The 17,172-nt window shown below is 43.0% G+C and overlaps 1 protein-coding gene across 2 annotated transcripts; it reads right to left on the bottom strand.

The window, feature by feature from the left end:
* Window positions 1-525: 525 nt before the first annotated feature.
* LOC106578443 (chondrolectin) lies at window positions 526-16,433 on the bottom strand. 2 transcript variants are annotated; one of them, XM_014157240.3, is made up of 8 exons: window positions 15,948-16,433; window positions 9,263-9,438; window positions 8,917-9,110; window positions 8,638-8,813; window positions 8,355-8,405; window positions 8,137-8,223; window positions 7,851-7,947; window positions 526-2,336 (listed from the first exon to the last, which is right to left on the bottom strand). In XM_014157240.3, the coding sequence occupies exons 1-8, from the start codon at window positions 16,045-16,047 to the stop codon at window positions 2,252-2,254; spliced, it is 966 nt and encodes a 321-aa protein (XP_014012715.1). In that variant the 5' UTR covers window positions 16,048-16,433; the 3' UTR covers window positions 526-2,251. The 2 variants fall into 2 exon arrangements, with proteins under 2 accessions (XP_014012715.1, XP_014012717.1); XM_014157242.3 differs by having other exon boundaries at window positions 8,656-8,813.
* Window positions 16,434-17,172: the final 739 nt, after the last annotated feature.

Genomic DNA, 17,172 nt, shown 5'->3' with positions numbered 1-17,172 from the left:
AGGGCTTTTATTGACCAGGATTATCCATCCAGCTCTGTATCTACTGTTACGGGTACATTCAGGCTTGGCCAGTACTGTTTGTACAAAATCTGTACAATGTATACAACATGTATTGTGTCCTTTTGAACTCATTCTGATGATGCATGATCAATTGTAACTGATCATCACAATATGTTGGATACAGTGTGTGTGTGTGTGTGTGTGTTTCTAATGAACATCAAATGTTTAAGGTCCTATTTTCTTGATTCTACCCTGAGCTTTAAAATGCAGTGATTACTCATATCTATAATTACCAGAACCGTGTGTGTGTGTGTGTGTGTGTGTGTGTGTGTGTGTGTGTGTGTGTGTGTGTGTGTGTGTACTCTTGTTGAAGCACAGGACTGATAAGTTTAATTGGCAGGCTAATCACTTTAACAAAGTACGACTAATAACAGACTAGGGGTAACCCACACACACTCTTCAGTGTGTGCGTGTGTGTCGTGTCTCATCATCGAAAATGCACAATTAAACACTGACGTCAATGAATCACATAAAGCCTTTTATTGAGTGATCTCGTCACAAAACAAGTTATGGGTGAAAAAGGTTTCTTTAAGTTTCTACAAGGCTCTTAATAAACTCTGTTCTCATCTCTGGCTGTGGGTAGACAGGCTAGCAGGACAGTGACTGCATCACAACGCTGGGTACAAAACACGCAACTTAACAACACATTCACACACAGGCTCCAAAACGTACCATACCATCACCAGAACCTAGTCTCATATATGTACCACTGATCTACTGTATGTGGTTCTAGAAACTCTAGAACCTAATGTATGTACCACACTCCATCCAACACATACACACTGAAATATACACAAATCCCTTATTCAAACCTTGTTCAATGGTTGAGCGTGCTACACGTGTAGTTACCTTTGAAAGAAAACACATGTAGTACGCTCATATAGTCCATCATATAAAAGCAATAACATAGGACATCTGAGGATAAGTTGAGATGTATGGCATGTATCAATATTAGCCAGGTGGATAATCTCTCACATTAGACAATGCTTATACGGAATATAAAATATAACATTGTAGACCATGTAACATGCACAAAACTGCACTTACAGTATTCATATCAGGCGGTGATAAATATTGGATAAATACTGACTGTTTCATCCATGAGATATTTACTGGCATTATGCATTCAATTAGATTGGATCGTGGAAAGCACCTTCTGTAGTGTTCACTAGCTTTGGTCCTCATCTTGGTAGCGACCTCTCCCAAAACATAGCGTGTAGTTTTGGATAACAACAAGAATAAGAAATAGCGTTATACCTTCACAAAAGAAAGTCATGGTCAACGTTGATAATGTCCCTCTGCATGACAACAGACACAGATAATCAGTTCAGTATGTCAGTATGTTTTCAAGTTCCTCTTTCTATAATAACTAGGTAATCATTTTTTGTTCAGGACATTTAGGAAAGTCATTTAGCTGACTGATCTGTCTGAGACATAGATCCCCGGTGAGGGAACAGAGAGTTAAGCTAGTAGTAAACCCTGAACAACGGGAAGCAGATCAAACAACACACTTCAATTTCCATTTTAAAGTCCTATTTCCCTCTTTTCCCCCTCTCCCTCCTCTCCCCCCTCTCCCTCCTCTCCTACCCCTCGCTGTGTGCTGCTGTTCAGGAGTAAATCTGTGTGATGTGTTAAGTGGCTCTGACCCTATTCCTGGTCACAGGGGATGGTTCAATTCCTTGTTTTATCAGGGTCCCCCTCGCACCACCCTTAATTACTGATAGTTAATTACTTCCTCTGTTTGGAACCGATTAGTGTAACGCACACACACACATTAGTGTACACACACGGTAGCATGCTCACACTCACACATGCGTACAGACACCGGGATTCCAGCAAAATGTTCCTGGCTATTAGCAGCAAGGGGAAAAGGCAACACGATAGGTCTACCTTGATATCAGAGAGGTACGAGGATTGCCAAATTATCCATTAAGTCGTTTCATTTTTGTTTGCTGGAACACATTAACAGGAGGACAGGAGGGGTGGAGGGGAGGAGAGGAAATAAGGAAAAACTAAACAGAGCGGTGGAGACGAACAAATTGAACAAAGGAAATGCAGAAGAGGAGAGCAGGTCATTGGTTGAGGTGGATAGTTAGATGTATTTGGAACAAGGATAGTATCAGGGAAAGAGAGCTATCATTCAGTTAGTTCTGCCTAATCTGTTTATCTTGTTTGTGATGTAACCTGCCATTCATACTTCCATGCTGTCTGTCTTGGGTGTCTTGGAGATCCAGAGCGTTGATTGGTGGTTAACACTGGTTTTGGTCCGTGGTTTGCTTTATGAAATAAAAACATTGAAAACAGAATGAACAATAGTAGAACAAAACTAAATTAGAATAGTAGAACCACAGATGAATCGTAAAACAAAACTGTGTGTGCGTGTACATGTGTGGTTGCATGCGTGTGTGTGTGTTAAACACGACAGCTGTTGCTCACACAAACCCTTCTGTGCCAGCCATACCCAGCGATAAAACTCTGGATCCTTGCCTACTTATATCTCCTCATAGTGCCAGCCATATCCAGCGATAAAACTCTGGATCCTTGCCTACTTATATCTCCTCATAGTGCCAGCCATATCCAGCGATAAAACTCTGGATCCTTGCCTACTTATATCTCCTCATAGTGCCAGCCATACCCAGCGATAAAACTCTGGATCCTTGCCTACTTATATCTCCTCATAGTGCCAGCCATATCCAGCGATAAAACTCTGGATCCTTGCCTACTTATATCTCCTCATAGTGCCAGCCATACCCAGTGATAAAACTCTGGATCCTTGCCTACTTATATCTCCTCATAGTGCCAGCCATACCCAGTGATAAAACTCTGGATCCTTGCCTACTCGTAACTCCTCATAACTCATATTTCCTCAGATCACGTTTGTCCTGTTGTAAGTTCAAGTGTGTCGCCTGTTGTAAAGGAGAGACCTCGCACGCGCTAGGGTCATGGCTAGAAGGGCCATGACCCTAGCGTCAAATCAGATTAACATCAGATTTGACTTTCGTAGCAGGTTAGAAACATCCACCGATAGATCCACTATAATTGAGAATTTCAATAAGCATTTCTCCACCTGGCTACCCCTACCCCGGTCAACTGCCCGGCACCCTCCACAGCAACCCGCCAAAGCCCCCACCATTTCTCCTTCACCCAAATCCGGATAGCTGATGTTCTGAAAGAGCTGCAAAATCTGGACCCATACGAATCAGCCGGGCTAGACAATCTGGACCCTGTCTTTCTAAAATGATCTGCCGAAATTGTTGCAACCCCTATTACTAGCCTGTTCAACCTCTCTTTTCGTATCGTCTGAGATTCCCAAAGATTGGAAAGCTGCCGCGGTCATCCCCCTCTTCAAAGGGGGTGACACTCTAGACCCAAACTGCTACAGACCTAAATCTATCCTACCCTGTCTTTCTAAGGTCTTCGAAAGCCAAGTTAACAAACAGATCACCGACCATTTCGATTTTCCCACCGTACCTTCTCCGCTATGCAATCTGGTTTCAGAGCTGGTCATGGGTGCACCTCAGCCACGCTCAAGGTCCTAAACGACATCATAACCGCTATCGATAAGAGACATTACTGTGCAGCCGTATTCATCGACCTGGCCAAGGCTTTCGACTCTGTCAATCACCATATTCTTATTGGCAGACTCAACAGCCTTGGTTTCTCAAATGATTGCCTCGCCTGGTTTACCAACTACTTCTCTGATAGAGTTCAGTGTGTCAAATCGGAGGGCCTGTTGTCCGGACCTCTGGCAGTCTCTATGGGGGTGCCACAGTGTTCAATTCTCGGGCCGACTCTCTTCTCTGTATACATCAATGATGTTGCTCTTGCTGCTGGTGATTCACTGATCCACCTCTACGCAGACGACACCATTCTGTATACTTCTGGCCCCTCTTTGGACTCTGTGTTAACTAACCTCCAGACGAGCTTCAATGCCATACAACTCTCCTTCTGTGGCCTCCAACTGCTCTTAAACGCAAGTAAAACTAAATGCATGCTATTCAATCGATCACTGCCCGCACCTGCTCGCCCATCCAGCATCACTACTCTGGATGGCTCTGACTTAGAATACGTGGCCAACTACAAATACCTGGGTGTCTGGTTAGACTGTAAACTCTCCTTCCAGACTCACATTAAGCATCTCCAATCCAAAATTAAATCTAGAATCGGCTTCCTATATCGCAACAAAGCATCCTTCACTCATGCTGCCAAACATACCCTCGTAAAACTGACCATCCTACCGATCCTCGACTTCGGTGATGTCATCTATAAAATAGCCTCAAACACTCTACTCAACAAACTGGATGCAGTCTATCACAGTGCCATCCGTTTTGTCACCAAAGCCCCATACACTACCCACCATTGCGAGCTGTACGCTCTCGTTGGTTGGCCTTCGCTTCATACTCGTCGCCAAACCCACCCACAGGTTATCTACAAGTCTCTGCTAGGTAAAGCCCCGCCTTATCTCAGCTCACTGGTCACAATAGCAGCACCCACTCGTAGAAGGCGCTCCAGCAGGTAAATCTCACTGGTCACCCCCAAAGCCAATTCCTCCTTTGGTCATCTTTCCTTCCATTTCTCTGCTGCCAATGACTGGAACGAACTGCAGAAATCTCTGAAGCTGGAGACTCATATCTCCCTCACTAGTTTTAAGCACCAGCTGTCAGAGCAGCTCACAGATCACTGCACCTGTACATTGCACATCTGTAAACAGCACATCTATCTACCTACCTCATCCCCATACTGTATTTATTTATTTATCTTGCTCCTTTGCACCCCAGTATCTCTACTTGCACATTCATCTTCTGCACATCTACCATTCCAGTGTTTAGTTGCTATATTGTAATTACTTCGCCACCATGGCCTATTTATTGCCTTAACTTACCTCATTTGCACTCACTGTATATAGACTTTTTGTTTTCTTTTGTTCTACTGTATTATTGACTGTATGTTTTGTTTATTCCATGTGTAACTCTCTGTTGTTGTATGTGTCCAATTGCTACGCTTTATCTTGGCCAGGTCGCAGTTGCAAATGAGAACTTGTTCTCTACTTGCCTACCTGGTTAAATAAAGGTGAAATGAAAAAATTAAATTTACGAAGCACGTTAGAATAATTAACGAAGCAGGTTATAATAATTAACATAGCAGGTTAGGGTAATTAATGTAGCAGGTTAGGAGAATTAACGTAGCAGGTTAGGAGAATTAGGTTAAATGCAAAACATTTCAACTTTTGACGTTCATTTGACAAAAGCTTGAACCCTTCTAGCAGCGTTAGGGCTTTGGGTGCGTTTCAGGAAGAATTTTACTCCGGCAGGCGGGAGTCAGAGGCGTGATTAACTGGTCTCTGTCTGTAGATTCCCTCTCAGTTCCCCAGCTATCGGAAATATGTTAAAAACCAGTGGTGGAAAAAGTACCCAATTGTCATACTTGAGTAAAAGTAAAGATACCTTAAAAGAAAATGACTCAAGTAAAAGTAAAAGTCACCCAGTAAAATACTACTTGAGTAAAATTCTAAAAGTATTTGGTTTAAATATACTTAAGTATTGTGGTGACCCTCCCACTCTGTCTGCCGTATTCTCTCTCTTTGTTCTTGTTTTCTTATTAGGATGCCGGTGGGCGGAGTTGGAAGGGTCGTCAGCTAAATGGGAAGCACCTGGGCCCGGCTGTGTCCCAGGATAAATAGACCTCTTCCACAGTCATTGGAGAGACTCTCTCCATGCAGACACCTGGTTGTTTTTGGTTGTGCTAGTTGTGGCTTTTTGATTGTTTGCTTTGGCACCCTTCAACACTCTGCATTATTACATTCAGGTATGCGAAACACTCACTTACACTACTGATTACCACACACCATTCTTAATGACTTAGTTTACTTTATTTAATAAATATATATTTTGATACTCCTTGTCTCCACGTTGTCTCCCTTTTGTTGCGAACTCTGAGCCGGTTCGTAACAGTATCAAATGTAAATGTAATTGCTAAAATATACTTAAGTATCAAAAGTAAAAGTATAAATCAATTCAAATTCCTTATATTTGTCACGACTTCCGCCGAAGTCGGCTCCTCTCCTTGTTCGGGCGGCATTCGGCGGTCGACGTCACCGGCTTTCTAGCCATCGCCGCTCCATTTTTCATTTATCCATTTGTATTGTCTTGTTTTACACACCTGATTTACATTTCCCAATCACACTGCATGTATTAGTCCTCTGTTCCCCTTCATGTCTTTGTGTGATATTGTTTGTGTGTTACGTGTTTTGTAACGCGCCAGGCTGGCGTTCGTTATTTCCGTGTTATTTTCATGAAGCTTGTTTGAATTGTTATACATTGATGTTTTGTGACTGTTTTTGCGCGCTTTACACTTTGCCTTGTTGGCTGGAGGCTTTTGACGCAGCTGCGTCCGTCTGTAATCTTTCTCCTGCCGAAATAAAGTGTGTGCCTGTTCACAATTCTCTGCTCTCCTGCACCTGACTTCACGACAAGTACGCACACGCCTGACAATATTAAGCAAACCAGACAGCACAATTTTCTTGTTTTAATTTACGGATAGCCAGAGGCACACTCCAACACTCAGACATTAATTTACAAATGAAGAATTGTGTTTAATGAGTCCGCAAGATCAGTGGCAGTAGGGATGACCAAGGATGTTCTCTTGATAAGTGTGTGAATTAGACAATTGTCCTGTCCTTCTAAGCATTCAAAATGTAACAAGTACTTTTGGGTGTAAAAAAAAAATGGAACATTTGGATGTAGTGAAGTAAAAATAAATATAAATAGTAAAGTACAGATACGCCAGAAAATGACTGAACTCACTCAGACGGACAGTGATACTAAACTGGATAAATAAATAAAAAACACAGTTGCTGCCCAATCAAGGCAAAGGAGAGCTGGGAGTGTCTATATAGGAGATATAAAGTGACAGTAGCGGGGTAGGGAGGTTGGTTGGCATTATACAATGTGCTGGAGTTGCACTTTGGTTATTGTAGAAACGCCATCGACGGGCCCAGCTATCGACCCAGAAATCATAGACTTTGTTACACACACACACACACACACACACACACACACACACACACACACACACACACACACACACACACACACACACACACACAATCACAATAATAATTAATGACAGAGGGCTGAGCCAGTGGCCAGGGCTGTTATGCTAAATGACTCTTTGCTAACAAGACGTCCTTGTGTTATGCCAGTGATTATGACTGAGTAAGCACTGTTCTTACCAAACAATTACAGCCCAGACCCATCCATCACTTCACAGGGACGGAGGGACTGGACCCATCCATTAGTGGATGAACAGGGGGGGGTATGGTTCAGAGATTGAGCTGTTTCTCTGATTAATTTTGAGTATGCCAATTCAAGGAATTAAAAAAAAGAGAGTTGATGGGAGTGTAAGTGTGATTGAAAATTACAGAAAGAGGAGTATATAAGAGAATATTATACGATTGGTTTGTAGATTGGTTATTATTGGGCGGCAGCGTAGCCTAGTGCTTAGAGCGTTGGACTAATAACCGAAAGGTTGCAAGATCGAATCCCCGAGCTGACAAGGTACAAATCTGTTGTTCTGCCCCTGAACCAGGCAGTTAACCCACTGTTCCTTGGCCATCATTGAAAATAAGAATTTGTTCTTAACTGACTTGCCTAGTTAAATAAAGGTAAAATTTATATTTTAGTGAAGCTGTTATCAGTAAGGCAGTACTGGGGTCTCCGGGGACTTAGTCTGTTCAGTTGTGTTGTACCATAGGGAGTTGTAGTTTTTGTTGTTGCAGTGTCATGTCTCACCTCTTACTAAACATCTGGAAACAGCAAGTCCCAGAAGCCACCAGGATGAGCAGCAGCAGAGGGATGGTGGGGATGATTACATAAACCAGCAGCATACCTGCAGAAGGAGGATAGAGCAGAGATGGAGCTCCAGGGAGGCTATTTCAGTAATTACACTCTATTTAAACACTGTCTTACATTCCATATCATCGCTACACCACATGTTTCACTTTCTGGTGTCCTGCCATACCATCTAATTGTCTCACCTCCCTGTCTCACCTCCACCTGTCTCACCTCCACCTCTCACCTGAGGTTCCAGCTATGATTACGTGTGGGGCGTCGTCCTCACTTGGCCCGGATTGTTTGACCTCATCTGCCTGCACCACCGCCACATCTGGGACAGACAGACAAAGATACTAAATCAAAAAGGGATATACTAACTGATACCCTCATGCAGTCAACCATGCTGACCTCCAGGAGTGGGGCTGCTGTGGCCGGGCTATGCCCCAGGGTGTGCCTCCTCACCTGGGTCACGAGCTCCAGGCCTGTCCCCCTGCTCCTTCCCCAGACGGCTCTCTGGATCAACATCAGAATCAGAAAAAACTTGATTAAACAAAACTGATATGCATTTCTGTTAGTGTAGTTTTACCAGGCTAAAACACAATTGGATATCACGAAATTAGGAGAAAAAGGGGGGTAAAAAAAAGATATAATAAAAAATATATATAACAACCTTTTAAAAGGGAAACGTATAGAACACTCCACAAAACACACAGAACTCATCTTATCTGCCGTGACATTTGCGTACCTGTGTGATGCTGCGTACCTGGTTCGTACTTGCAGATGAAGTTGTGCTTCATGTTGCACCTGTCGTCGTTCCACTGGTACATGTAGGCCCCGCCCAGCCCGTGGAGCGCTGTAGGCTGGTGGTACATCACAACACACGCCTCCCCTCCGCACGACGGCTCGTCAAAATACCAGTTCCTAACGCACACAATCACACACAATAATACACATATTCAAATTAAAACACAGACATACACAAAAGCCTCACCAAAGTAACAGTTGCTGTGTGAAACATACACACCTGAATTGGGACACACTCCCGTCGGTCCAGAGGTAGAGGTCAGAACAGGAGGCGAAGCCGCCGTTTTCCTGTGTGTGTTCTCCTTCTGTCCTCATCAGCCCGATCCAGAAATCACCATCTGCTATTCCTCCATTACCGGTACCTGCTCCTACCCCCGTTTCTGTCCCTGCTCCTGTTGAGGAGGTCCGAAGCTCCTGTAGGGAATAATATATATATATTGTAAGTATATTATAAGTAAATAAGAAATATATTAACATGTTCATGATAGGAGCACTTTGAGGAGGTGTTTTTGGTGTTGTTGTTTGTACTGTCACACACACACGCGCGCAAACACACACACACTGACCTGTAGTAGGTGTTCTATGTGTCTCTGCTCCGCAGCGCTCTCTACGCTCAGCAACGATCCTCCGTCCATCTCACACGCCTGTCTGGCCTCGCTGAATGCAATCCGGCTGGTCATTTCCCGGAAGTAGGCGATCTTATAGCATGGATGCTCCTCCCCTCCCTGACACACCGTCTGACCTGGAGGCAAATGAGATCGTCAATCTATTGATTGCATGTAGGGCTCGCACAATTACCTTCTGACCATGTAACCGAAGGTTATGGATGAAGATCGGAACGCCCCCCCCCCTCCCTGCATCAGCAGCACACATAGAAATAGAATGAATAGAAGGGTCTTGGAACCTCTGGCTAATTGACAGGTAAAATCATGGATACACTCGAAATTGCTGCCTGATATTGTGATGCAAAAATGTTCATGGGAATGTTATAGGGCTGTGGTGGTCATGAAATTTTGTCAGCCGGTGATTGCCGGTCTCAAGGTAATTGACATAAACACATTTAGCATCTCCTTGCTTCCATGCATACAGTAGCCTACAAGTCACTGATGCAGACCTTTGGTACATCTACATTTTTTTTAAAGTATAATAAATCCATTTAAAATAGCCTACACCCTCACAATAAATCCATTATTTATTTTAGACAAGTCTAAAGAAATATGACATGAAGAAAATGTAGTCTATTTCAGATTAACAGAATAGCCTACTCTGAGTTGTCCTTATGTTAGGCCCTGGTCTGGCTATGCCATATGGCTGTGGGCTACACTAGTTTATTTAGTAAACAAGATTTGCTTAGAATTCCGTGGAATTAATTTATATTAGTTTAGAGTATGAAGGATACAATAGCTGAATAATATAGAACGGATATTTTCTCCAAACGATTTGAGGGAGTGCACACATGCGGCTATTCTTTGTGGAGCGGTTAACAAAGAAACGGGTCCTCCTATCTGCTTAATTTACATTTACGTTGGGTTATAGGTTTAGAATTGTAATACAATGTAAGGCTGCATGATGTGACTCTAATGATGATTTGAAAAAAGTTGCATGAAAGGTATGAGCTTTGCTTTGTTTTTTGTGCAGCCTGTACACACTTCATCAGCCTCTCATTCACATTTTGACAAACACTTGATAATGCCTCAAATTTCCCTGCAGCATCCCCTTTGCGTGGCCGTAATGCCCCCTAAAAAAATCCATGCCTTTTGCGGCCAGTGGCCGTTGTGCCCTTGGGCTGAATATATTAATTATAATTCCCTTCTCACGGCTGCATGCTCCGAAGCACCTCTCACTCACATGGCTCTCTGAGATATCGCAATTATTATTAGCCAATGCCCGTCACATGATCGGGTCCTTCTCACAGGCTACAAGTGAAGACAGACACATTGGGGACGCATCTGCGTGCGCCCTTGGTCAATTCCGAGTCGCATATTGAAGATATTGGAAGAACTGTCCACATTTCCTTTGTCAGCCAACAAGATGAGTAGCCCTAATGGACAGCAAAAGCACTAGCCTATTGTCACGCTCGTCGTACAAACTGGAAGCATACTCGGACCAACGTGCAGCGTGATCTGGGTTCCACATATTGTATTGATAAGTGGACCGCACAAAACAATAAAGAATAAACGATACGTGAAGCTACTGCAGTGCTCACAGGCACTTACACATAAACAAGATCCCACAACCACAGGTGGGAAAAATAACTACTTAAATATGATCCCCAATAAGAGACAACGATTACCAGCTGCCTCTAATTGGGAATTATACAAAACACGAACATAGAAAAAGAAACTAAAACACAACATAGACATAGATATACTAGATCACCCCCTAGTCACGCCCTGACCTACCACACCATAGAGAAACAATGGCTCTCTATGGTCAGGGCGTGACACCTATGTCAATCTACTATCCACCGTAGTACAAAAGTTGGCCTATTCTATTCTGTGCGAGAAATAAATATTCCAAACATAGTCTGGGACAGTTGTGGGATGCGATAGATCCCAAATGAATACAACCACTAGCATAAAAAAAAAAACATTTTAAAAGCAACGAGACTGATGCAACGGATCAGAACGTTTACCTTAAAATGTTCATAAACTATTAGGCTATTTATTCACATTATAAGTGCAGCAATGCGCATACGGCAGTAGGCTATAAACTCAAATGTTCCAAAATGCAAACAATTAGCGGGAAAACACAAATCTCAAAAGTGACCGCAAATGCGATTACGCATGTAAGGCTTTTTATTATAAAGGTGTATTTTTATGGTGAAAATAATCTTCCCCAAACTTGAAACTTAGGCTCTAAACCCCTTGTAAAGTGGATAAATGTGCTTAAATTTAAGAAGTTGTTTGGCCACTTCAGTTGTGATACAAACCTTATCAAAACATATAGGCCTATGTGCTGAGGTGTGCGACTATGATTGGAAAAAGTCGGGGTGGAAAAAAAGTGATGCGCTGTTTCTTGCCTTACTGCACACAAGCTGGGCATCATTCACAAGTGATAGGCTAATATTGTCACCCATCAGACTATTCTTGATTTAATCTTGTCTTTACATATACTAAGTAATATATGTGTGAAATTAGTTTTGATTTAGAATGGACCATTATCATGCACCTGTATCGAAATGGGCAGCGGGAAAAAAAATACATGTTATCTAGGCATTTAAATATCGAATGGAGGAAGCTTTTTCCGTGGTTTATTTTCATTTCAGCCAGGTATATGTAAGAGTGATTAGAAGGACAATAGAGTGCTGAGTACCAGGCAGTAAGCAAGCATCAGAGCTTGGAGAAGCCAAATTACCGTGACTAAACGGTCACATGGAATTTGACTGCTGTCATGACTCGTGCCCGCCGGTGTGGTGGTAATGCTGTCACCGCAACAGCCCTAAAATGTTTATTCAGATGATGTTAACTTATGTGGCACATGCCATGGAATGTATTTTTTGTAATGTTAGTTGAGTTGAATCAACAAATCACAGCACATATTGATGGGTACACTTCCTGCTTTTCTTCCTGCTTTTACTTACTACTCTGCTCAACGCAATGGCCACCAGTCCACTCACTATGCTATCGCTGACTCGAATGGGGACGCCCATTCTATTCATTCTATTTCTATGGCAGCACATGCAGTCAGGAGCGGAGGAGAGCAGAAAATGTGCATCCTCAAAAAATATGTTTATTCAAATTATTATTATTATTATTGGCTGGCCAATTACCGTCATACAAAATTTCATGACCGTCACAGCCCTAATTGTAAGTAGACAATTTACATAAGGATGGATTAATTAATCAATGGACAATTATGTCAAATCTATCTGTGTCAGTTGTATGCAATTGGAGCCAATTTAGGCATCTACTGTATGCCGGTAATCTGTCGTGGCCAGACTACGTAACATATATGGCAGTAATTTACGTGAGATTTTCAGTTCTTGTTTTCCGAGATCAGTATGCCAGTAATAGAGCCAATGCCATCAAGTAATGGTTCCACCACCGTTTCAAAATCAAGTTACTTCCTTGTTCTCTACTGATTCCTGTGGCTGTGTTTGTCTTTTCCTCCCTCCATCTATCTGACAAACCATCCATCATCTAATCAGTGATCAGTAAATCCACCAGACTACTGTATCTACACCCAATCAGCCCTCCGCCGGTCACTACATCCATCAACCAGTCCACAAATTAACCAACCCACCTGTCAATCAACCAGTCCACAAATCAACCAACCCACCTGTCAATCAACCAGTCCACAAATCAACCAACCCACCTGTCAATCAACCACCTCACCAAACAACTTTTTTATCAATCTATCAATCAGTTCATATTAGTGAATTTCATACATTAGGACAACTACTCTCTGTTGATCTTAAGAAGTGGTTTGAAGGTCTTAAGTGAATGCAAACATCTCCATTGAACTTATCAGTTGTACACAATCCCTCGACCCCCTCCCACACACACACCCTTAACGACTCTTGGCTTCCCGCCAAAAGGATGTGGTCATCGCATTCGCATCCTCTCAGTCCCTTAGAATTTACCGTCAAACTTTCCTAGTGTGGTCAACATCCTCTGTCAATCAGGAAGTGACTCTAGCTAACTGACTGTAGTAACAGGGCTGCTGATCACACTGTAGGCTGGAGGCCCACTTCTAAAACAGCCTTGTTACCGCTCACAAACAGACTTTTACTGGATGTGTTCACACACTGACATGGCATTTACAGTAAGCAGCAGTCATGCTGTACTGTACTTATACACAAACACAGAGGAGACACACCCACAAACACAGAGTAGACATGTGTACTTTCACAAGTATGCACGCACACAGGTACACACATACACACAAATATAATCACACACATGCAGAACACAATATCCAGCATTATAAAGCTGTACTCTATGATGGCAGTTAAGTGGGTGAAAAGTGGCGGATCTGGCCCAGATTCTGGACTGACTCATAACAACCAGAGAGGTCAGCCTCACAGTGTGTGTGTGTGTGCGCGTGTGTGTGTGTGTGTGTGTGTGTGTGTGTGTGTGTGTGTGTGTGTGTGTGTGTGTGTGTGTGTGTGTGTGTGTGTGTGTGTGTGTGTGTGTGTGTATGTGTGTGTGTGTGTGTGTGTGTGTGTGTGTGTGTGTGTGTGTGTGTGTGTGGAGCGTGTATGCATGCATGCGTGCATCAGTGAATAATACCAGTGATTAATACACAGGCAGTTAAAGAGGCCTAATAATAACATTAGCAGTGTGGCCAGGAGGTACTTTAAGTGATTGGCTGCCTGGTCTAGATCAGATCTGCACTATCATCACTTTGGAACCCAGTAATGGTACCGGGGTGCACAGACGACCAACAGACTCAGCATTTTCACCTCCTTTCTCTCTTTCTTCCTCTCTTCGTTCATTCCCTCCATCCTGCCTCATCTTCCTGTTCTGATACCTCAAAATTCTTCTTCTCAACCCAAAGCGTCATCATTTTCCTTTCTCCCTTTCTTATTTCCTTTCTTTTTTCCTCTCTCGCTCTCTCTCCTTTATTAATTTGTTCCCTCTATCCGGCCTCCTCTGCTCTGATTCCTCAGATCCACATTTTCATCAGTTCTTCCCTTTCTTTTCCTCTAACAGCCTCTTCCTTCACCCCCTCCTTCACCTCTTCTTTCACCTCCTCCTTCACCTCTTCCTTCACCTCCTCCTTCACCTCCTCCATCACCTCTTTCATCACCTCCTCCTTCACCTCCTCCTTCACCTCCTTCACTTCTTCCTTCACCTCCTTCTTCACCTCTTCCTTCACCCGTCTTCACCTCTTCCTTCACCCCTTCCATCACCTCCTCCATCACCTCCTCCATCACCTCTTCCATCACCTCCTCCTTCACCTCCTCCTTCACCTCCTCCTTCACCTCTTCCTTCACCTCCTCCTTCCCCTCCTCCTTCACCTCTTCCTTCACCCGTCTTCACCTCTTCCTTCACCTCTTCCTTCACCCATCTTCACCTCTTCCTTCACCCATTTTCACCTCTTCCTTCACCCATTTTCACCTCTTCCTTCACCTCTTCCTTCACCCGTTTTCACCTCTTCCTTCACCCGCCTTCACCTCTTTCTTCACCCGCCTTCACCTCTTCCTTCACCCATCTTCACCTCTTCCTTCACCTGCTTTCACCTCTTCCTCTGTTTCTCTCCTTCATCCCTCTTCCTCATCCCCCTTTTCATCCTCTGCACTTTCCCTATCTTGGAACATCAACCCCTCTCTCTCACTAATTCTCCCTCTGTCACTTTGTCTTCTCCCTCTGTGCCATTTGCAGTTTATTTAGACTAAATCACATAGTAGGGACATTTTAGGTTAAAGAGGGGCATATCTCACCACTAATGAAATAAAAGTTGTCCACTCTCCCCTCACTCACTCTCTCCATCTGTCATCTGTCTGACTATAAGACTCTCTCTCTCTCTCTCTTCGCTCTCTCTCTACAGTATGTAACAAATTTGAAAGCAAACATGTTAATTCAGCTGCCTGCCCTATGACACCGACAGCCCTGACACATGTAGAATAGCATTCTGATGTAAATCATAGATATTCCTACATTTAGTCACAGAGGGAAGGAGCTGTAAATAGACTCAATCTTTACAGTCAATAAAACCAATAAATCCAGTTTCCAGGGTAAACAAACTCTAACAGGTTCGCACACATTCATACACATGTATGAAAGCAAGCACATGCACACATGTACCTCATCATCTGTAACTGTAGCAATGCAATACAAGCAAAACTGTAGCAGTTTACATGCAATTACATTTTTGACATGAATAATTGAAGGAATAGAAAACATGAGAAAATTTAGAAAATGTTTTTTGTCTCAGATAACCTAATCTTATAGATGTCTTTTTAATTTATATTTTCCAATCCTAACAAAATTCACAAATGTCCATCTAATTCTAATGATGATGATGATGGTGGTGGTTATGATGATGATGATGATGATGAGCTATAGCTATAACTTTAACCTAGTCACAAAAGGTAACATTTTACTGGTAGTTTATGGTTTAGATTATTGTTTGATGAGAATGGTTAAGGAATTATTATTTGATTATTCTTATCTTGAAGATAACAGAAATACCACCAATATTCAAATGTTATTATTTTATAACGCTAATTTGTTTTATACGATCATTGAAAGTAGACCAATATGTGAAAAACTGACCATAAAAGTTATCACATCATCACCTTACCGCTGACAACTCTTGCGCCGTGACCGCTCGAGGCCATGACCATCACTCCGCATAGAACTCTCAGGATATTCTGCTCCGCGCTCTTCTTCGAGGATTTCATACTTGACAGAGAAAAAGCGAGATCTTTGAAATAAAAATGGTATTGTAAAAATAAAAAGGCTCCTTCGCTCACATCAGAGTTCACCAGTCTACTGCCAGTTTGTTGACTGCGACTCTGCTCTCAGTCTCCGGTCTCTGCTGTTGTCATGGTTTCCACCCAAATTTCCGGTTTTTACTTTTCAGTGAGCAAGATGCTCTAATGGGATTCGTACCGGCACCCTCACGCGCTCGAGGACCGGAAAATGTTCTAAGAACGGGGGCTCGCCTCGTGCAGACAGCCCACCAGAGACAGTGAAACAGTAAAGTGGCTCCCACAGGCGCGCTTATTGATCCCCCTCCCTTTCCTTCTCTCGTTGCTGAGTCCCTCCGCAGCTGATCGACCACACACAGCTGTCACCTCGCGCCCCACCGACTATTTAATTAGCCTTGTGACACGTGCCTCGCACCCCTCCCCAATCTATATGTGCGAAATCCATTGATAGCATGCTTGAGATTAGATGGAATATAATTGCATGAACACTTTAAGCAAACGCGTCAATCTATAAACTAATATTAGGATTAAGGTACAATACGGTTCACTAAAATATAAACTATGCTACATTTGAGAGTCCAGTTCTAGAGGGTTACTTCTGCATGCTGGTGTCTTAAAGGTTCAGGACTCTTGGCAGGTATGCTGACACAGAGGGAGGCTACATTGTATGTATATTAGCTGTCCTGGCTTGGGGTCACCGCGGTAGCCACCTGGGACTTAAACCGCCCCACCCCTTTGAACTGTCAAATCCCATAAAAATAGATGGAAACTATCTCTAAACACCAGAGCCTTGGGAGAGTAATAAGATAAAAACGCATACTAATATGCCAGGCCAGAGACCAGAGCATGCCAGGCCTGAGACCAGAGCATGCCAGGCCTGAGACCAGAGCATGCCAGGCCTGAGACCAGAGCATGCCAGGCCTGAGACCAGAGGTAAATGAGTTGTTCCATCAAATGAGTGCCTTTTGTGTCCCTTTAATTAGAAATTGTGCACCAATGTTGAATTTTAAAAGCCTGTATATTAAATGAATGACACTTTAATATAGACCACATGGATAATTAAATCAGATTTGTTTTTATATGAATAAATTCAGC

This window comes from Salmo salar, chromosome 19 (assembly GCF_965601325.2).
Source record: "Salmo salar chromosome 19, fSalSal1, whole genome shotgun sequence".
In the NCBI taxonomy this organism is placed as follows: domain Eukaryota; kingdom Metazoa; phylum Chordata; class Actinopteri; order Salmoniformes; family Salmonidae; genus Salmo; species Salmo salar.
Note: the sequence above shows the minus strand (reverse complement) of the source record. Positions and strands in the feature narration are given on the sequence as shown.

What these genes read in the sequence shown, in the direction of transcription:
- LOC106578443 (XM_014157240.3), bottom strand. Translation starts at nt 16,047, where the DNA reads ATGAAATCCTCGAAGAAGAGCGCGGAGCAGAATATCCTGAGAGTTCTA. An exon ending in GCCTGGAGCTCGTGACCCAG is followed by an intron (nt 8,224 to 8,354) that starts GTGAGGAGGCAC and finishes TGTCTGTCCCAG; the next exon opens with ATGTGGCGGTGGTGCAGGCA. An exon ending in AATCATAGCTGGAACCTCAG is followed by an intron (nt 7,948 to 8,136) that starts GTGAGAGGTGGA and finishes CTCCTTCTGCAG; the next exon opens with GTATGCTGCTGGTTTATGTA.